The sequence below is a fragment of the Peromyscus californicus genome, unplaced genomic scaffold (genome assembly GCF_007827085.1).
Source record: "Peromyscus californicus insignis strain IS unplaced genomic scaffold, ASM782708v3 Scaffold_13__1_contigs__length_99412109, whole genome shotgun sequence".
Taxonomy (NCBI): Eukaryota; Metazoa; Chordata; class Mammalia; order Rodentia; family Cricetidae; genus Peromyscus; species Peromyscus californicus.
This window is the reverse complement of record NW_026294424.1, coordinates 58,886,667-58,908,981: the sequence shown is the minus strand read 5'-3', so window position 1 is coordinate 58,908,981 and position 22,315 is coordinate 58,886,667. Positions and strand designations below refer to the sequence as shown.

Genomic DNA, 22,315 nt, shown 5'->3' with positions numbered 1-22,315 from the left:
TAAATGGGTCTAGTAATAATGGTAGCTATCTTAAGAGATTGGTGTGTGGGATTAGATAAGATGGGCGGCAGAGTGCTCCTGTCAGGTGTCTGAAACACCGGAAGTAACAAGTTGGCCGCTGTCATTTCATCAGTCATCAACATCACCCGCCCCCCCCATCACCACCACCGCCACCGCTGCCATGGTGTCTGGTAGCAGTGCCAAGCTCAGGGGGCAGGAGGGATCAGCCAGCCTTTTCTTTTTTAGGATGTTTCTCAAAATCTTACGGAACTCAGTGTTGAAGATACAGCTTAAATTTTGTCTAGACAAGGCTGGGATCTCCAAGGCAGGGAGAGCATTCAAAACTGCCCTGGTCCAGGAAGTCAGTAGCTGTTCAATGCCCAGGGGTTGTGTTGATTACAGACTGACTTCCCTGGCACTGGAGAAGGGGGCAGGGAGGGAAGAGGAGATGGAGAGGTTTTCATGTTGTCAAGGGCACCTGGGAGACAGGACGGCTAAGCTGCTTGGTTTAAATGTCTGTGAAAGGATAAAAAAAACCTGTGGTGAGAGCCACCCCGGGACCAAATAACTGCCCATGCTCCAGTCTGGTCTCTCTAGTTCCTGTTTGTTCTCAGCTACGTGAAAATGAGGAAAGCCGACAATTAAAGCTTTCGGTTGTACGCCGATCCAGGGCTTCAGAGAGTTAAGCCTGTGAACCTGAGCGTTCAGCTCTCCCTAAGACCTTCCTCTTTCCTTGGGTGGTTGCATACAGTAGTTCAAAACGCTAGCTAGTGAGGTCAGATTGACCTGGGTTCGAATCCCGGCTCTGTCATTACTCATGCAGCTCTGGGTCAGTTACATAACTTGTCTGGGTCTCAATGTTTTTGTTCTTGTGGCAGAGATTGTAATCTGTATCTGCCCAATTGGTTCACTGTGAATATGTAATGGAACCATGTATTAAGCACTGAGCACACAGCCCAGCATACAGTATGTACACACTAATGATCACGGTTGAAGTTCTGAGTGCATGGTTTTCTGATAAATGGGGAAAAGAGAGCGTTAAAAAAACTGGTCCTGGAAGCTGTGTATTTAATGGCTGTTAAAAAAAAAATCCTGCTAGAGAAACAGGATAAAGATGGCAAGGACTCAAAGGCAGAGCTTGGCTTTGCTTTGTGCCAAGGTTTCACCCATCTGGCCTTGGCGTCTATACTGGCTTTTTCTTCCAAATGGCATCCGAGAAGCCTGCTTGTGGAACACGAAGGGCAGGAAGACAGATCAGCTCAAAATCACTCCAAATGTCTACACTCAGTGAAGGCACTGAAGACATCCACACATTATTCTTTTCAGGTTAAACGTCCTTTGAGACTAATGCAAGAGGCAGGCCAGTCAGGTGAGCTGCGGTCACTACGGGCTGACATAATCCTATTGCTCTTTGGCTAGCAGCTCATGCAGAGAAAAATCCTCTGTGATCCAGACAAAGGTAAATTTAGTTCAGATCTCAACACAAAATTCTAACCCTCTGCCGTCAGTCTCTATACCCAATCTATGATGACCCCAGACACTAAAAATGGTAGAAACAACATCAATACATCCTCACTGATTGGGTTGTCATAATTTGACCATAAAGGCTGTGCATTCAAAGCGTGCAATAACTCCTTATGTTTAGGGTGGAAGATAAGAAATGAAGAAAATGAAGTCTTTCTTCCGACCTGTTTAGTGGCAGATATTCTGGAAGATCACTCAGTGTGGGCGGACATGCAGAAAACAAACACAAACCTGTCTGTCGGGTGAGATAGCTCCGAAGATAAAACACACGGCTAACACCTCATTTATTGTCTTTCATGTGAAGCACGGCCCTTCTGAAGCCATTCCTGTGGCATTATGAATTCTAATCAACTACAAAACCAGAACCCAATCGCCATTTTCTAAGATGGATTTTCAGCATGATCTTTCCTGAAGTGCCTGTAGAGGCACGGTAATTTAAGGAGCCAAGTTGAACCCGGGATCTGAACATCAGAATGTAGGGCATGCTTAGGACGAGGATCAAAGGGCAATTTCTTACATTATCAAAAGGCAAAACAAGCCGGGCGGGGGTGGCGCACGCCTTTAATCCCAGCACTCGGGAGGCAGAGCCAGGCGGATCTCCGTGAGTTCGAGGCCAGCCTGGACTACCAAGTGAGTTCCAGGAAAGGCGCAAAGCTACACAGAGAAACCCTGTCTCGAAAAACCAAAAAAAAAAAAAAAAAAAAAAAAAAAAAAAAGGCAAAACAAACAAACAAAAACCCCAGTTTGGTCCTGTAGAGTAATTGCTTTCAAAAAATAAGCCGGGCGGTGGTGGCGCACGCCTTTAATCCCAGCACTCGGGAGGCAGAGCCAGGCGGATCTCTGTGAGTTCGAGGCCAGCCTGGGCTACCAAGTGAGTTCCAGGAAAAGGCACAAAGCTACACAGAGAAACCCTGCCTCGAAAAAACCAAAAAAAAAAAAAAAAAAAAAAAAAAAAAATTAAATACCATTGGAAGGAGTGTAGCATGACCAACCTCATCTGTTCAGCACGTGTGTGACTGTGAGCACGTGCGAACACACATACACACACACACACACACACACACACACACACACACACACACACACACACAGCACTTTTCGTTTTAGGACAAAGAGAAATCCCATGATAATTTCAAAATTTTGTAAATTTGAACAGACTCTGTCTGCTTTTGTTTCTCAAGCAAGTACCATGTGGGCAGCCTGCGCAGACGGTGCCTCCCTGGAATGATAAGCACCTTGGGGCAGGGGATTCCTACACAGCACAAGAAGATGTTTGCTTCCTGCACTGGGGCTCGATCCAGTCACTTGTGCGTCCCTTCAGCCAGAACATTGTCGATGCTTCTTTCTTAGGTTGGGTTGAATCTGAAGTCTGCCTCCCACCCCAGACCTGTGTTCCTTTCCCGGTTGGTGACGTGGTTTTTTTGTTTGTTCATTTTGTGAGGGAGGCCTTGGAAGCTTTAGGTGTGGTTTGTGGAGGGGAAGAGCTGGCTGGTGAAAGCATGCCACTAGGGGCTTTGAAAGAGACTCTCAACTCCCTTGGTCTGCAGTGACATGAACAGCCTCCACCACATGCTCCACAGCCACACCCTGCCCAGTTTCACTCTATTTCCTCCATCAGGATGGCCTGAAATCTTTTGAAATTGCACCCAAAGAAAACTGTTTCCCTTAAGTAGTTTCTGCTGGGTATTATGGGCACAGGGACACAAAAGTGTGAACACACTTCTGGTCTCTCTGGCTCTGCCTCTGAGGTGTGCTGTTCCTTTGCAAGGATGCATAAGTGTGAACACATTCCTGGTTCCTCTTGCTCTGCATCTGGGGTGTGCCATTCCTTTGCAGGGATGCATAAGTGTGCACACACTCCTGGTCCCTCTTGCTCTGCATCTGGGGTGTGCCATTTCCTTGTTGATGTGTATAGCTTCCTTTCGTCACGGCTTCAGAGAGTCACGCTGCTCCTTTAACTCTGAGCTTGTGTGAGACCCAGAAATAGCACATACTCCTATTCTCAGTGGGAGAGAATGCTAACTTAGGCCTGTCCTTTAAGATTTGGGACTCTGTCCTTCAGATCTATATGTATCGATATACCCCAAAGCAATTTTTCTTGAATGCTTTTTGCTTTGAATTTGAAACACGGTTTGGATGCTTTTTATTTAATAAGGCACAGGCACAGGGTTATATTCAATATTTAGATCAGAATTTATTTTGTACTTGATGCAAAATTTGGCATTGCTTGTTCAGGGTAATTGTGTGCAGTGCAATGAATTCAGTTTATGTAAAGTATTATTGAATACTGAAGTTCCATGGTAAGCCTGCTAAATCATTCATTCAATAACAGACTCACATTTCCCCAGGTCTGGATCATGTGTTTTGACAGCTTTTAAAGCAAAGCAAAGCAGCTATTATTTCAAAGTGGTGGTGGAAACAAACCAGTAATGAGAGAGAGAAATCCTAGACAATGGGTCTACAGTCAATGATTATCTCTCTTCAACTGTTTAATTCACAGACCATGGATCAGGGAATACTTTCAGTTCGTGTCTCCACTTGGCAACTTGGTTATTTTTTTCATTAAAAGATAAATAAAGGAAATGTCAATAATGTTGCTTACTTTAAGAAATAGTTACCTATTATTTTAAAGTTTTTTATTTTGTTTTATAATTAAAACTTTTGCTGTACACTAAATGGATGTTTAGGCAGTGTTTTAAAGACGGGGTCTCAGGTAGCCCAGGCTGGCCTGGAACTTGCTATGTAGCCGAGGATGATCTTGAACTTTTGATCTTCCTGCCTTACCTCCTGAGTGCTAGGATTATAGGCGTACACTACCATAATGGGTGATGTTACTCTGTATGCTATGAATGTGCTGCTCTGATTGGTTGATAAATAAAATGCTGATTGGCCAGTAGCCAGGCAGGATAAACAGACAAGGAGAATTCTGGGAAGAGGAAGGCTGAGTCAGAAGACACCAGCTTGCCATCCAGGGAGCAGCATGTAATGGCACACAGGTAAAGCCATGGAACACGTGGTGATATATAGATTAACAGAAATGGGCTGAGTTTAATTGTAAGAGCTAGTCAGTAGTAAGCCTGAGCTAATGGCTGAGCAGTTATAATTAATATAAACCTCTGTGTGTTTACATGGGTCTGAGTGGCTGCAGACTGGGTGGGACACAGGAAAACTTCCAGCTACACCACCGAGTGTTTTGAACTTCTCTTTCAGGTATATGGTGTACACACATATTTGTGCAGAACCTTGTGCCACAGGTCCACCTTGGCCGTCTTCCTCTACTGCTCATGTTATTTTCTTTTGAGACCTGGACTCTCACTGAAGCTGGAGCTCACCGATCAGTTAGACTGCCTGGCAGTGAGCCCCGGGGGTCCTCCTGGCTCCACCACCCTGCTGGGATTATAGGTGTGCACCCAGATTTCACATGGGTGCTGGGGACCCGAACCCAGGTTCTTGTGTTTTCTCAACACTCTGCCTGCTGAGCCACCACCGCAGTGCTGACGGCTGAGAGACTAAGTCTGGGGGTAGAATTCCTTTGAGGCATTTGTTTTTCTTTCATATTTCTAGTTAATGTACAAACCCATCTGATGTGAACAAATGTACAGATCTAGATTTTTCTTCCGCTCTATACATAAGAATTATAGAAGTCATAAAGGTAAATGTGACATTGTTATCAGTTAATCACCAACATACTTAATATCAGCAACATGCCAGATGTCAGAAAAGGAGAAATGAACCTTCTACTTGATTTTTCAAAGAGAATTTTATTTTTCTAGATTGCAAGTAAATTGTCCTTATGTTTTTATTTGGTTGTTTCAGGAGACATACAGCTGAGAAACAAGACACAGACACACAAAAACGCTATTGAGAATATTCAAATACCGACTTGGCCTGCAGGGAATGGAGACCATTGATTCTATCACAGAAATAAAGAAAGGCAAAGGGACTTTCTCCCTCTTAAGACTACACGCATCATTTGCCCTGGGATAGCCACTGATATGAATGACTATTTTGGACATTGCTGGTACGGATGTCAGTGAGGGTCTGGAACAGAAGCATGCCACAGAATCCCAACTTGCCAAGAACAGGTGCGGCTCGGAAAGAGCCCAATGTCACTGCCACTGCTAGCTGCAAGGTCTTCGTGGCATCTCCCTGAATCAACATACCACCTGGCCAACACACTTCAGTATTTTCTACCCTTCGCCACCACAGTGTGTGTGATTGGTTTAGTCGGTATTTTTGGAATGCAGGTCTGGGCTTCTACTATGCTAAACCCCTTTTATTTTCTATTGGAAAACATCCAACCTTTCTAATTTTGCCATCATCTACCCTAAAACTAAAATACTTCTTCAGGCCAGGCAGGCGTGGTTCTGTACACCTTTAATCCCAGTACTTGGGAGGCAGAGGCAGGCAGATCTTTGTGAGTCTGAGGTCAGCCTGGCCTACATAGATCCTGCCTCAGAAATAAATATTTTTTCATACCCTTTTTCATACATATTTTTACCCTAGAGGTAATTTTGGTATTAAAAAAAAGTTCAAAGAGGTTAAAAAATGGTAATAAATTGAAGGGGTAGCACATTTTAAGTAACCACCAATTTACTTGGCTCTTCAAGCATTTTACAGTTTCGAAAACATCTTAATATCCTAAAATACATTAAGGGTTATTATAAATCACCTTTCAGAACATGTCTCTATTGGAGTGAGGTCCTATTCCTTTATGGTAAGCACATAGTAGATGCTCAATAAATCTTGTCACAAAATGGCTGACTACAAAAATATATTTATATCCTTTTTAAAAAACCAAATAAGTAGTGCTGTTTTTGCTTGTGACATTTATGCAACAAAATGCAGTTCAGCATAAGAACTGACTTAAAGCCATGTCTTAGAAAAATAGGGCACTCAAAGGTAGACATTTCAAAGATGCACAAAAACCTAGGGTCTCCCTATGAACTTCTAAATATAGCATGTTTGACCAGGAAAACACGTATTTGTGAATGAACTGCAAATGAAGGATAATTTCAATATAACAAGTATAAGTTTAAGTTAATATACAGAAAATATAATTATCAATAAGAACAGCAATATACATTAAGAGAAACGTTAACTCTCTGTATTTGCAAAACTGTGCAAAGTTGCTTGTAGTGTCCTCAGATGGGGGGGTCTCTCCTGTGTCGGTGAAGACCATCGCCTTTAAATGGTATGTAGTGAAGAGATTCGGCTGCCACTGCACTAGCTGGAGTCTAGCTGGGTCTCCTCGGCCTTCAGACAGCTGGTGTGGATGTGGGAGACCTGTAACACCGGCAGCAGCAGCTGGAGGGCGTCCTGGATGTATGTGGTGCTATTGCAGCCCTGCAGGAAGGAAAAATGGAGCTGAGGGATATTTTCATAGTCCAGTTTTGAAGGATGTCACAGTTTGACAACATTCTCTTTCATCTGAGGAGAGGGAACACCATCAGACTACACCATCGTGAAATTCTTAGAATGGTCGTGTGTGTAGCAAATGTCCACACATCGTTTTGGATGGAGTATGCCTGGGTCTTAATTATGTAAATTAACAAAGGGACTTCATTCAGAATGAGATAAATCATTTTCAATTTAAGGGATGTGAGTGTGTGTAGATCCATCATGGCCTAGTATGGCCAGTATGATCCACCCTTTCTCAGGTCAACCCTATGGCCCTGAAATCACAGGACAAAGGAGACTAGAGTCCAAACCACAGATGATTTATAGAAAGATCTGCACAGAGTACACTGGGAGAGATTATTGTAAACATGGTGAATGGGTGAAGTTTAGGATACCTAGAACATGAACATTTCTTCTGGGCCAGTGAGTCTTGGGTCTCTTATCTGTGGTACACAAATAAGGTAAATTAATGTGCTAATGTGAACTTTTAATCTGGAAGCCAGGACAGAGATTTGGGGTAGGAGGCTGAGAATTGAGAGAGAGTCTCACTATGTAGCTTGTGTTGGCCTTGAACTTACCATCCTCCTGCCTCAGATCTCGGAGAGCTAGGAGTGCTGGTGTACAGCACTACACCCGGCTTTCCAGAAGGTAGATTTTCTTAGACTATATATACTCTGTCTTTGACTTCCAGTGTTTTTATTAGCTGTGTCTGTTCCACTGGATTTGTTCCTATAGTCCCTGCCCCTTCTGGTCGGTTCCACTCCATGGTGTGCCTGTGTCCTACGAGACGACACTTGCTGCCACCACTTTGGCAATCTTTGTCCACTGATCGCTTTGCTTAACCAGGGGCACAATTCCCAGCAATACTGCCATCAGTTCTTAGACAGCATTCCTGATGCCTTTGTGATCGCCAAAGCCTTCAGTTGGCATCTAAGAGGGAAGATGATGGTGTGTGCATTGCCCAGGCTCTGCATCTGCTTGCACGGCCCTGCGGCTACCCATTGCAAGTGTTTTACAGTCTGGTTTCCATCGGAAGATCCCACTCCACTGGCCACAGGCAGAACACGGTGCCCACGCTCTACGAGTAAGAAGGCACTTTGGGCTGCTTCTCTCTTGCATTGCTGGGGTTGTTTTTGGCCGAGCCACAGCCGTGCTGGGACAGCCTCCCATCTGTGTTGCTGATCCAGTGAAGTGAGCAGGCAGGTCAGGCGGTGAGCACCATGGGGGATCCTACCCTTGTCGCTGAATGGGCAGACATTCTGTGGCATCTTCGCTAACCTGGGACTCAGTTTCAGCTACACCAAAGGTTATCGCGAATGAAGGGAAATGCCCGTTTTTACGAGAATCACCAGGAGGCCATGATCCTCCACTGCAGCCAATAATCACAGTGCCAAACTTGGCAGCAGAAATCTGCCTCTGCTGGGGGGGGGGGGGGGGGGGAATCAGTGGCAGGAAATAACCTGCAAGCTTAGCATTTTCTTTTATTATAAACCAGGAATTCTTGAAAATTAGGCATTGCTGCTCCGCCAGCGGCTTTACAGCTGGCTGAGCTACAAGAATGCGCACACACACACACACACACACACACACACACACACACGCACAGACTGTTAGAGACTGTTGGTGATAAGATTTGAATTTTGATAACGCTTGCTGACTGGGAGAAAGAAGAAAGAACAGAGCTGCAACATCTGCTTTGATTCGGAGTACTTTTCTCTCTGGGGACTACTTACCTCTAAAAACACACTATTGATCATGGGGTTAAGGACTTCCGCCTTCTTGTTGCTCTGTGAAATTGAAAGTAAGAAATTGACAGATTAGGGGCTCATACCGTAAGGCTTAGCTCATCAAATGTAAGACGCCGCTTTGTAGAGGGATGTCTTAGGGAGAGGAAGGAGAGACGTGTGTGCTTCCTGGAGACCCGTGTCTGCACCTTCCTGCACCTGTGATCTCTAATTCTACCAGCAGTCCTAGGAGGAGGTTGATGCTGTGATAAGCCTAGGCGCTAGGTGAAGAAATAGCAATCCTGAAGGCTGAGCGATTTGTGTAAGTTCACGTTGCTAGAAAAGTAAACTCAGATCTGTTTAATTGTTGGAAATTTGTAACCCATTGGATCCTGTCTTCTATGGGCACAACTTGCCTGATACCATCCTACACCCAGACCAGCTACACTTAGAATGTTGATAGTGAATTCGTCATGACTTTGATTATTGTGTTTGAAAAGTCTTTTTGGTCTTTATGTAGCCCAGATTGGCCTCAAACTCATGATCCTCCTGCCTCATGCTTCCAGGGGCTGGGATTACAGACATGTATCATGCCTTGATGCACATTTTAATTAAGGTATCTATATAGCTTACTGAGATTTTTATTCTTAGGAATTTTATTTATTTTTCATTATGTGTATGTGTGTATATGTTGGTGTGGGATATGTGCATGTGAGTGCAGCTGCCCTCAGGGGCCAGAAGAGGGCATCAGATTCCCTGGAGCTGTAATTATAGGCAGTTATGATCTGCTCTATGTGGGGGCTGGGAACTGAACTCAGATCCTCGGCAAAAGCAGCACATGCTATTAACTACTGAGTCATCTCTCCAGGCCCTGAGCATTTTTTGTTTTTTTCAATTTTAGTTTCATATTTTGGCTTTCTCAAAATTCCCAGGCAGGTTAAGTCCCTCCCTTATTTATTCTAGTAGTCCACTCTGTCTGTCCTTTCTTTGTTCTCTCTTTCCTTCCTCCTCCACGTCAGCTGCAGACACAAGCCTTGGGTCTATGTTATCTACCAGAAGGGCAATAAAGTGAAAACATTCTTAACTACAACTTCCAAAAAACATCTGCAGAATCAGGTTTGAAAAGCACACGGGTGTGTAAAGCATGGAGAACAAACCCCTGTCTCAGGTGCTCCAGAAGGCAGAGACGCTCGTTATCCTGAGGTATATCACTCGGCTGTCAATCAGCACTCTTCCCTGTCGAAACTGCCCAACCTTCTCCAACAATGAATCACAAATGGGGCAATCGTAGCGGGCTGCCCTCCCTCACCGTACCTGGGAGGCTCGGTGGCAAACAAAAGCATATGAATTAAATATATCTTCCCAGAGAAGCCTCCCTTCATTGGCGTTCCCCTACAGAGGGTAATGCCTTGCTGAGGAAACCACAATGGAGCCTTGTGGGAGGTGGGGGAGAGAACCTCTTTCTAAAACGCGCACATTGTAGTAAGCAACCAGAAAAATCCATCACAGGATTTGCTTTATGTGATTATCGATAAACCTCTAAGAGATCATCAAAATGAGGGCCGTAAAATGACATTGGTTTTCAGAGTCAATGAGATGTGTGGGCAATTTAAACAGAGTCTGGAGAGCACTACACAGTCATTAGCTCCAAGTTATGAAAAATGGCTGTTTGAGAGGACAGAAACAATGACAGATGCAAACGATTCGTCATAGCTGTAGACGGGCTTTGTTGTGGTGATGCCATGCCTGTAAGCTCCATTTTCAGATGGCAACTTTCACCGTCTCCAAATGGACAACACATCTGCTGATTTTTGCGAAACCAAAAATGTTTGTACCTGTGTTTGTATCTGTATACAATTATGAGTCCAAGCACATACCTACCTGCTGGGAATGTGGCTCAGCCAATGGAGACCCTGGCTCAGGAACAGACCTTGGCTTGGTCACCTCGGGCTTATTAACAATGCAGAGTCTCTGTCCTCAGCTCACCTAGACTGACTAAGAATCTGCATCTGACCGAGGTCTCCAGGTGGCTGACGCGCATGGTAAGGTTTGGAAAGCATTACGCTAGAGTATGATATGGTACATGGAGAGGAGAACACTGTCAAAAACATTACCACTCCAGGAGGAAAGTCTGTTTATCACACACCATATAAAACCCACAGACACCCCCGGGACACTAAACAGTTGGTTATCTGTCTGATGTTCCATAGACTGCTGTGGGGAGCTGTGAGATCAATGAAGAGGCCCCGGGCGAATATGGTCACTTCGCTGGGACTTGGGTTCCTCTGCTAGTGAGCTACAGAATGTGAGGAAATGGAACAGAAGAGGTTGGGGACCTGAATGGATGAGGCCAGCCCTGTGTAAACCCACCATTCCCACCAAAGCTCGTCATCAAGTAACTTGGAGTATAGGAGTGTGCTTCATCCAGCCTGTCATACCAATGGCTTCCACCTCTCCATCATTCTGCTTACAGACAGCGACACACCACTGCTGAAAGCCTAAAGTTAGATAAGACCACGATCCGCCAAGCAAACCAGACTCCCGGCAGCAGTATAGATTGGTGGCCTGTAGCTCACCCTCCATTCATAGAGGCACTAACAGAAGTGTGGGGACAGATTTCTTTGAAGGACTGCTCTTGACCTAAAGTGCAGTTATACTACAGCAGCTAGGTAGTCTGCAGGACACAAGCTTGTCCCCAGTCACTGCTGAGTGGACATCTGACCATCTGAACCACGCCAAGGGTCTTTCCGAAACCTCTCACCCAGGAAAAAGGGATGTGAAAGGAGAAACATACTTCAGCAGTGTTTCAGAGAGTGCGGATGAGCTCTATCATTGGGTCCCCAAAGCTGTTCACAGCCTTCGACTGCCTTCTGTCCATAAAGACCCCATTTATCTGAGTAATTTATAACCCACCCCTAGAGGCCTAGGAGAGAGCATAACCCTGGTTTTAGACTTCTGGTCATCCTCAGAAATCTGTACATTGCAATCAGAAATACCCTAACTAAAACCTGTCTCCTGTGTCTCTGGGAAGGATCAGATCTTGCATCTGGGACTTTAAAGGGAAGTAGGGAACTTAAAGAGGAATGGTTTCCTCTTGTCCCCAAAGGTGGGGCTTTATAATATGACTGCTTTCTTACCCCCATGGTATGTGTGTAGTGTGGAGGGGGGATCACACATGTTTGCATGTGTGTGAGGGTGTGCGTGCATGTGTGTGCACGTATGTGTGGAGGTCAGAAGTTAATGTCGGGTCTTCCTCAATCACGCTCTACTTTATTTACTGAGACAGGGTCTCTTGCTGAACCTGGAGCTAGCCAATTTGGTTACCCTAGCTAGCCATCTTGCCCAGGGGGCGGGGGGAGCCCTAGTCTCCCCCCAGAGCACTGACATTATAGGCAGGTTCTGGGGATCTGAACTCAGATTCTCATCCTCACACATCAAATCCTTTATCTACTAAGGCATCTTCCCAGCCCACGAGGACTACCTGGGGCAGAAAAGGACAGAAAAAGACAACCTGGATAAGTAATCGGAAGCCACACATTGAAACAAATGCAGTTTTTCAAAGCTATTATCTTAAGAACAGAAACACTTAGATGTTAATTGACATTCTGTTTTTCTTTTGAAACGCTTATCATATGTGACTTATAAGAGAGAGGGCAATAGTGAGTGATAATATTTAAATTTAATTAGATTAAAAGATTCTTGAGTAGTGGAATCATAGATAATAAGTAATGGAAAGGAACCTTCATTTGACACCATTCTTCTGATGTATGAATAAAATGAGGTCCACAGAGATCTGACCACTCACCCTACAGCTCAGATGTCTGAAACAGAAGACTGGTGTCCAGACAGACAGACAGAAGACTGAAGTCCAGATAGATAGACAGAAGACTGGAGTCCAGACAGAGAGACAGCAGACTAGAGTCCAGGCAGACAGACAGAAGACTGAAGTCCAGACAGAGAGACAGAAGACTGGTGTCCAGACAGACAGACAGAAGACTGAAGTCCAGACAGAGAGACAGCAGACTGGAGTCCAGACAGACAGACAGAAGTCTGGAGTCTAGACAGACAGAAGTCTAGACAGACAGACAAAAGACCGGAGACCAGACAGACAGTCAGCGGACTGGAGCTACAGCCCAGACAGACAGTCAACAGACTGGAGTCCACAGCCCAGACAGATAGACAGCAGACTGGAGCCAGAGCCCAGACAGATAGACAGCAGACTGGAACCAGAGCCCAGACAGACAGCAGACTGGAGCCAGAGCCCAGACAGATAGACAGCAGACTGGAGTCCACAGCTCAGACAGACAGACAGAAGACTGGAGTCCAGACATACAGACAGCAGACTGAAGTCCACAGCCCAGACAGATAGACAGTAGACTGGAACCAGAGCCCAGACAGACAGCAGACTGGAGCCAGAGCCCAGACAGATAGACAGCAGACTGGAGTCCACAGCTCAGACAGACAGACAGAAGACTGGAGTCCAGACATACAGACAGCAGACTGAAGTCCACAGCCCAGACAGAGGAGAACCCTAGGCTGATGGTGTTTAGAGAGGCAACCTCAGCCTGATTTTTGCAAACAGCATGACACAGATCTACGTATGGCATTGTCTCCAAAGGTGTCATGTTCCTGACTTCTCCTCAAAGCTCCACTTCCCTAAAAAAAGTAAGAAAACGGTCCAAACTGTACTCTTACCCCGACAGTGGTTAAAGAATTTGTAAACTTCTTTGATAAGGAGGCTACTTCATTGCACATCGCTGTGGTTAATCTGAAATAAGGAAAAAGAAGTTTGGGGGTTTTCAATAAACTACAGTAACTTAACCCTCGAGACAATGATTGACGTGAACTCAGTAAGACATCAAAAGGACAGCACGTAAGTTTGAAGTCACTCTACAGAAATGAGCAGTTTTCCTCAACAACCTTCTGCCGGTCACAGTTTTCTTTCCAGTTTAATTAAGGAATAATCCTCTAATTAATTTGCCCTCTTTTAGAGTCAAAGCCATGTGCAGGGGAATATCAAGCTTGAGCATCATTTTCATAGGACTGGAAATTCAGGCCAGGTGGCTTTCCTCCAGGATCTGGGTCATCTTAAAATAATGGATGCTCACCGAGGCACTTAATCACATGTTACCTAATGGCTAAACTGAGCCTGCCAAGTAACCTGCATGGGACACACAGTAGTAATCGAAGAAGGGGGATTAAAACTCAGGCATTTCACACACACACACACACACACACACACACACACACACACACACACACACACACACACACACACAGGCGCGCACGCACACATGAACACTTTTTGGCCCTAGGAAACAACCCAGGGTCTTGGATATACTAAGTGAGCACTTAGCCCCTCCCCTCCCCTCCCAGCAGTGTGTTATTATGTGGCCCAGACTGACGTGCCTTGAATTACAGGAGATCCTCCTGCCTCAGCCTACAGAGAGCTGGGAATATGGGCATGCTCTAGCATATCCAGCCTCTCTCTGTATCCTGATTACGTTTTTACTACATGCCTCAAAATCATGATTCCCTAGAAAATGTCTTTAGGACATCTGGAAATTAGAACTTTACCTTGACCATTCTACTTCTAAGTCTTTACTCTAAGAAAATAAAGCAAGAAAGACAATATTAGTAAGAATGTTGATCCTAACACCACAGATGACAAAAATTGAAAACAATATAATTGCCAAACAATGTGTGTTCTGTCTGATTTTGTCCTAACAATTAGAGTGTGTGACTTATTTTTATTTTTATTTTTGTATACATTGGTATTTTGCTATGGGTGTTGTGTCCCCTGGAACTGGAATTACAGACAGTTCTGAGCTGCCATATGGGTGCTGGGAATTGAACCCAGGTCCTCTGGAAGAACAGCCAGTGCTCTTAACCATGAAGCTATCTCTCCAGCCCGAGTGTGTGATTTAATGGTGATTAAAATGCTATTAGAAAAATGATAGCTCCAGATTAAAAAATCTTACATGTTACAAGAGCACTAAAGTCAGTGAAAGGTTTGTTTTCTTTTTTGATAGCCAGGGACTCTATCTAACACACATATTCAGAGTCTTCTTTGTGTGTATGTGGGTGCATATATGTTTATACGACACATGTTGGGGGAAGGAGGTGTGTGTTTCCATGTGTGTGGAGGCCAGAGTCAACATCTGAGCCTTCCTAAATCTTCCCAACCTTCTTAACTTATTTATTGGATTTTCAAGACAGGGTTTCTCTGTGCAGCCCTGGCTGTCCTGGAACTCACTCTGTAGACCAGGTTGGCCCCGAACTCAGAGATCTACCTGCTTCCGCCTCCTGAGTGCTGGGACTAAGGGCATGTGCCGCTGCATCCAGCTGCGTCCGACCTTATTTTCTGAGACAAGATCTCTCATTGAACATGAAAACTCGCAGGTTCAGCCCCGGGGGGGTCCCCTCTCTCCACCTCTCCAGCTCTGAGATGACAGGTGTCTGCAGCCTCATCTGGCTTTTTGTAAGGGTGCTGGGGATTGGAGTCAGCTCCTCGGGTGAACACAGCAAGCAGTTTCCTGAATCGGCCATCTTCCCAGCCCCAACCTCCCTTCCTTCTGTATGTTGCTGTGGAGTAGACCTAGGACCTCCCATGCATTAGTCCAGGCTTGCCACCAAACTACACCCCTAGGCCTAAGTATCAGGCTTGATGAACTATGTGGAGGCATCCATACACCTGAAATTTGTTTGTAGGAAGCACCATGGGCCAGGCCAGGAGACGACAGAGAACCATGCTGTGTGTTCTTGGGCAGAGGGTGGAAGGGCACTCACTGAACTGACCAGCTGGGGGTCGGAAGAGCACTCACTGAACTGACCAGCTGGGAGTCGGAAGAGCACTCACTGAACTGACCAGCTGGGGGTCGGCGCAGCTCGGGACAAACAGGGCAGGGAGCCAAGAGGTGCTAAGAACAAGAATTCACGCCTGGGACTTCTGAGCCTCGGCCCTCCTCCTTTCAATCTTCATGGCAAAGACAAAACAGTACCTGGATAACATCCTCAGCACTTCAGAATCTTCCTGTTTTGCCGGTCTCTTTTCCTTCCGTATGTTAAAAAGTACATGATCTCTCTAGAATTGTTGCATAATATATAATTTCTTTCTAAATACATAATTTGCCTTGTCAGATGTAGTAAAATTAGCGAGCTGGCAAGGTAAATGCGGATAGTGAGTGAGGTGTGTGTGTGTGTGTGTATGTATCCTGATGTATTTTCTTGGGGGCTACTTTGACTTTCTTGTTTCAATAATAATGGCATGGTATTTGAACATCAGCTAAAATTCCATGTCATTATTATATATAATTATACACATAATAGTTAATGACTTATTTTTAGCTCTGTTTTCTATTTTCAAGAAGATTCCACAGTTTTCATGTGTGTGCATATATATATATATAATATATATATACTTATGTATATTTGTGTTTGCATGACACTAGATAAACTAATAACAACAACAACTGTTTATTAAAGAACATAAACTACAATGTATGATGCAGAAATGCAGCCTGCAGAGAACTGGCTTGCATTAGTGGCTGTCATGCCCAGAAAACAGACTATACAGGCCAGGTAAAATCTCTGAAAAGGGTGGTGTGTGTCTGCCTACTTTTGTGCATGTAGCTGAGGAGTTACATTAGAGTATCCTTTCTCTGTGGGTGTAGCATGAAAGAAGAAATTCTCTCAATGTTCTGTGCTTTGAAAACTTGGCTCTTGTTCACACCTCTGAATGATTTAGTGTGCTTCCTTTTTCTTTCTTTCTTTCTTTTTTTTTTCAAGGCAGGGTTTCCCCAAGTAGCCCTGGCTGTCCTGGAACTCACTCTGTAGATCAGACTCACAGAGATTCACCTGCCTCTGCCTCCTGAGTGCTGGGATTAAAGGCAATGTGCCATTATTGCCTGGCTTAGTGTGTCTCCTCTTAAATCTCATAAAAAACTCCTATGTTATATTATTATTATTATTTATTGCTGTATAATACATTTCCTAAGGGAGTCCTTATATTTTAAAATGACCATAGAGTAACGGAACAGTTGACATGAAAATATAAATCTTCAGTTGCTTGGAGTATGTGCATATGTGCATTTTGAATGGCATACACACATGTGCACACATGTATACACACACACACACACACACACACACACACACACACACACACACACACGGGCATGAGCATTCACACACGCAATTAAAAAAGTAAGAATTAAAAGTGGCATTAACTTTATCAGAACTTTTGCTTGGTCCTGAGCTGGCTTTTCCTCTTCTTGGCCATGAAGAATCAGCTCTGCGACTTTATGGAGCTGCTCGATACAGCGCGCCGTTACCTCAGCCAGGCTTTCGATGGACAGCATGTACACTTCCTGAAATGAACGCACACAAGAGAATTAGTCACTAATCAGCCTCTTTTCAAAAATTCCTGTCACACTGAAAAAAAAAAAGGGCACAATGCTAAGCACGTACTGTAATACTGAGCTACACCCCGATCCCTAGACGATGTAATCCTGTGTCCGTCTATAACTCAAAGGGTGGGATGATGGTTTAGTTAGTAAAAAGCTTCTGCATAAGCACGAGGACCTGAGTTTGGATCCTCAGCACCTACATAAATACTGCACACCTTGAACCCTAGGACTGAAGGATGGAGACAGGCTGATCCCTGGGCCTCATTAGCCATAGACAATTGGTGAGCTCCAGGTTCAGTGTGAGACCTTGACTCAAAAAATAAAAAATAAATAAAACAAGGTGGAGAGTGACTGAAAAGGATTAGAAAAGTCAACCTCTGGCCTCTGCACAGAGACAAACCATGCATACAATATGTGTGTGCGTGTGCATGTCCGTGTGCGTGTGTGTGCGTGTGTGTGTGTGTGTGTGTGTGTGTGTGTGTGTGTGTGCTACCACGTCCCCAGGGGTAAGACAAGCCTAGTCACACTTGTGTCCTCAATAGTCAGAGTGACACTGGGGCACACGACAGGCAGATGGTGAGTTAGGATCGTGAAGGAAAGATGAACAGAAGCACTTCAGTGAACATGTTCCCTTGGAAGTGATCAACCTTAGTCCGCTTTAAAATTAGAATCTGGCGGCAAGAGCAATTATTGCAGATGACTTTTGGGGCATGGGGCAGGACATACAGTCTACACCTATAAATTAAACTGCAAGAGAAGAAGCCACCGCAATGCAAGGTTTTCAGGAAAAAAAAAAAGCTTCAATTACCCCATTACTGAGGGAACATAAAGACAATTTATAGTAGCACATTTGCATATAAGATGGAGATTTACTGTAAAGATAAATCAATTATGCTCTGGAAGATCTTTCTGCTTTTAAATTACGAAGTTATGGAGAAAAGCTACAAAACGTACGGAAAGCTCAGCCATACATTGTCTGGGAACAGAGAGACTGGAGTGTCTCTTGCACTCTCACGTTCGAGAACGTAGGACACGGTGTAAATGGAAAATGGCTATCCTCACTTGAAACGGGGGCTGCTCAGAAATTACCATTGATCGCTGGGGCAGTGGTGGCACACGCCTTTAATCCCAGCACTCGGGAGGCAGAGCCAGGCGGATCTCTGTGAGTTCGAGGCCAGCCTGGTCTACAGAGCAAGATCCAGGACAGGCACCAAAACTACACAGAGAAACCCTGTCTCAAAAACCAAAAAAAGAGAAAAGAAAAGAAAAGAAATTACCATTGACGACTATGGGTGACGTGGAATGGATTTACCTCTACAGTCTTAGTTCCTTTCTCCCCCATTTTATCTTCTTCGGGTTCTTCGGCTCGCCCTTCCTTTTCGTCCTTCGTCTCTTCCTCCTCTGACCTTTTGGCCACGTCTATTGACACCAGGGCTTCGATCCTCTTCCACCCAATCATGGGCTTTCTTCATGGCCTGCAATGGCCCCAACCAAACAATACATTTACCATGGGAACGTGAAAACCAAGTCATTTCAAGCCGGACCCTCCAGGGTGGATGTGTGGGGCCATTCCTTAAGCTCCTTAGAGGGCAACCTTGCTCTTTATAGAAACTGTAAACTAGGAGAAGAGGGCAGAATGGAAAGTATGAAGAGACCATGGAAGGGCCTAAGAACTTTAAAAAGGGCATTAAAAAGTAATTATGCATTTTTATTTGATGTGCATTGGTTGTCTTGTCTGTATGTCTGTCTGTGTTGAAGGTATCAGATCTTGGAGTTATAGTTGTGAGCTGCCATGTGGGTGCTGGGGAATTGAACCCAGGTCCTTTGGAAGAGCAGTCAGTGCTCTGAACTGCTGAGCCATCTCTCCAGCTCCTAAAAGGGGCCTTTTAAAATGCTACTCAGATGAGAATAAAAATGACGGACACTCTGTAACAGTGTGCTCTTCATGTTTCATGGTCAGTGATAAAAGACGGACTGTAGTTATTCTTGTATAGGCTGGAAATTAGGTAAAGGGTCATGGCGAAAGTGAACTTCCTCAGGTGGTGGTTTTCTTAATCATCTCAGAAAACAACGTTATAGCGATGGAAGGAAGAACCATGGCTTTGCTTCTGATTCACTGCAGAGCCTCCAACCTCTAGGGGGGAGCAGAGGCCTGGAGGGACCAGGAGGGCAACATAAGCAACCTGTGACCTACAAAACCGTGGCTAACTGGAAGCTGCAGAAACCATCTCTCCAGCCTTGTCTGCGGCTTCCTGAATTCAGAGAAGAGGCAGACTCATCCGGAGCTCATCTTATGCTAAACTGACTTACCTTAAAGCCTCTGTGTCAAAGTCTAACACGTTGGAATGGTGGGGGGGGCACTTGAAGAGATTAGGGGAGAGAGACACCCTAAAAAGTCCTCTTTTGGGGATAAAGGCTGACCCACACCACTGAGAAGTCCCTGCCCTCCCTTCCAAGCAGTGGCAGGAGCTGCAAGGAGATGAATGAGGTAATTTCCCAGTGTTCAAGTCCCTGACCTGCCAGATTGGTGACCCCTAACAGAGAGAAAGACATTACTCATCTCGCCACCCTCTGTACCTCATTCCGCCCTTCCTTCACGCGTTATAATAGGTGAGTGCCTATGCAACCTCTGCTAAGTAAGGTAAGAGGAAAGAGGAAAAGGAGAGATGAAAAAAATTATGTAGCTTTGAATAATTAATGGTCAGTGTCTGCTTAAGAAATCCCACGGCAAGACCCTGTACTAACTTGCAAAATGCACTGTGATGCTAGAGGAAGCTGGAATGCCAGAGGGTGGGACGGTCCTGAGATGTGTTGGAGCAGCAGCAGCTCCCTCTGGGTGGGAGGAGAGGTATGAATCTCCTCTCTCTAAAACTGGCCTGTCTCTTTAAGAGGCAGGGCTAGGAGCAGAGTCTGGAACCGTCCCCTGGTGATTCCCCTTCACCTCACTTTGAAGATAACCGTCCTCTGACAGAAAATTCTATTTCCCTGTGAGAGGGTAACCGACTTTCTCAAGGTCACGAGATAATTACTAGTAAAATTACAGAACGCAGGTCTCTGAAGTCCTGCATGCATGCTGTTGCCTCCTCAGACACTAATTACCGACCTCAGCCTCCCCTCCCTCCCCTGTGCCATAGGGGTTGGGTTGTGTGTTTCCATTTCGTGTGGATCTGTGGAATCTTACCACTGAGACCCGATCTCCCCAGCCCCTTTTCAAACCAACGACGAGGGCACGGGAGGGGGTTTGGTTCTGACCTTATTGAGTCTGTCAGGTGTGGCGGGCCACGTGTAATTCAAACAGGAGTTCCGTGAGCATGCTAGCAAATTCTTCGCCCTTTTCTTCTAGGCCTGGAAACAGAACACGACAGAAGTAAGAAGCACGATTTATTTACTTTTCATCCTTCAGGATGTGGCAGGTGTCTCCTGACTTTGCAGCCTGCACACGGAGCAGACTCAGGAGAGGCTGTGGCGGGGTGCCCTGGGGCTGCCTGGGAAGATGGATGGCACGTCTTCCATGGGTGAGCACAGTCGGGAAGCGGCAGGCTGCCTGGAGAGAGCTGCCAAGGCCTAGCTGCAGGCCTCTGGCACCAGGGCACCCCTAGGATGGCTCAGAGGCTACAGAGGACACGGGGAGAGACCTTGCGTGTCTTGGGACCACAGCTCTAGTGACCCATAGCTAGTTGTTGAGAGAATGAGTGGACAGATGTATGACGTGTGTCAGTCAGGTCACGGGTACTCAGAGCGTTGCTAGGCTCCACACTCTAACTCTGATGATGCCCAGGGAGCCCTGCTGAGGAAGGGTTGCAGGGCTGAGTGAGTAGACTGCTCAGTGGGGTGTGTGCTCTGATGTAACACCAGCTCTCTGGAGAAATTTCCCAAGGTTCCCCAGGATACCTGTGTCGCACGATAATACTTTTTAATGATCTGTTTTCTCAGACTGGAAGCTATCTAAGGACAGAGAAGAGTTTAACCCATTCCTAACACGGTGTCTAGAACACAGTAAGCGCTAAGGCAAATATTATCTGACTTGATAATCTATTGATGTATCTATCATATGATCTACAATATAGTAATCATGAATATTTGTTATGTAGGATAATTATATTTCTTAAAATGAAAATAAATATTCCTGGTGGGCAACAGAGTTCTTTGAAAGCCGCAGTCTCCCTTTTCTCACTTGTAACTTCAAGACAACACCATCTCAAAGCTTCCGGTTGGTGCTGAAGTACTGATTCCATAATGGGCTTATTAGCTCCTTTGAGAGAGAATAAAAGCATCAGTAGTCTGGCCTGATTGCATGTGCACAAACCCCTCCGTGGAGAAGGTACCCAGGCTTATGCCAGAGCCCAGGCGTACCTTTGGGGAAGGCTAAGCCATGTGGAAAATATTACACCTAACACTTGCCTGCATTTGCTGGTTTCAGTTTTATAGAAAAATGGTTAATGGGTAGCTCATAAAGATAGCCAGGGTGGCCTGTGGGTCTGTTCAGAATGTTTCTCTTTGATCTGTTTGTTATGATCTGTAGTCTCACAAGGGAGACGGGCCGATAAACAAATGGATAAACAGGACAGTTATGTCAAGTGGTGCATTTTACGGAGAAATATGAACCATGGCAGAAAGACAGGGGTAGCCAGAACTTAGAAATTTTACTACAACATTTTTAAAGAGTTATTTTATTTTCATGTGTATGAGTGCTTGCTTGCACGTCTGTGTGCGTACCACGTGCATGCCTGGGGCCCACTGAGGTCAGTGGAGGCCAGAAGAGGATGTTGGATGGATGGCTGTGAGTCCAGTTGGTGCTGGGAACTGAACCCAGGTCCTCTGCCAGAGCTAGAGTCTGAATGCTTGTGTCTCCCTAACTCATAGGTTGACACCTAGTCACCAGGGGTGGTGGGATTAGCAGCTGGCTGGGGCTTTAGGTCATGAGCATGGCATTCTCATGAATAGGTCAGTGTCCTGTTTAAGGGTCCCCAGAGAGCTGGCCACCACTCCCACTGGGAGAACACAGCTAGGGGATGCTGCCTGTGTCACGAGACACACCAGATCTGCCAGCACGTAGATCTTACAGTTCCCCCTAAACTACGAGCGACAAGTTCCTGTTGTTAGTAAGGTGCACTGTGCTACTTGCTATGGAAGCCTGGACAGATCAGGACAGGAAGGGAGCAATGAAGAACCGATGGCCGTTTCAAAGCTGGAGCCCCCTGAAGCATTTGTGTTCTGATGTCGCGTCAAGTCCCACCAAACACATTTCATCTTTGCGTG

At 45.4% G+C, this 22,315-nt stretch overlaps 1 protein-coding gene across 1 annotated transcript in view; it reads right to left on the bottom strand.

Moving 5' to 3' along the window:
- Positions 1-5,265: 5,265 nt before the first annotated feature.
- Positions 5,266-22,315, bottom strand: part of Fam114a1 (family with sequence similarity 114 member A1) — a 70,675-nt gene continuing 53,625 nt past the window's right edge. Inside the window, 8 exon segments of the mRNA XM_052734985.1 lie at positions 5,266-6,870; positions 8,658-8,711; positions 13,344-13,416; positions 16,878-17,017; positions 18,369-18,494; positions 18,496-18,531; positions 20,309-20,332; positions 20,334-20,401. Coding sequence (XP_052590945.1) covers positions 6,751-6,870; positions 8,658-8,711; positions 13,344-13,416; positions 16,878-17,017; positions 18,369-18,494; positions 18,496-18,531; positions 20,309-20,332; positions 20,334-20,401 — 641 coding nt within the window. The 3' untranslated portion in view covers positions 5,266-6,750.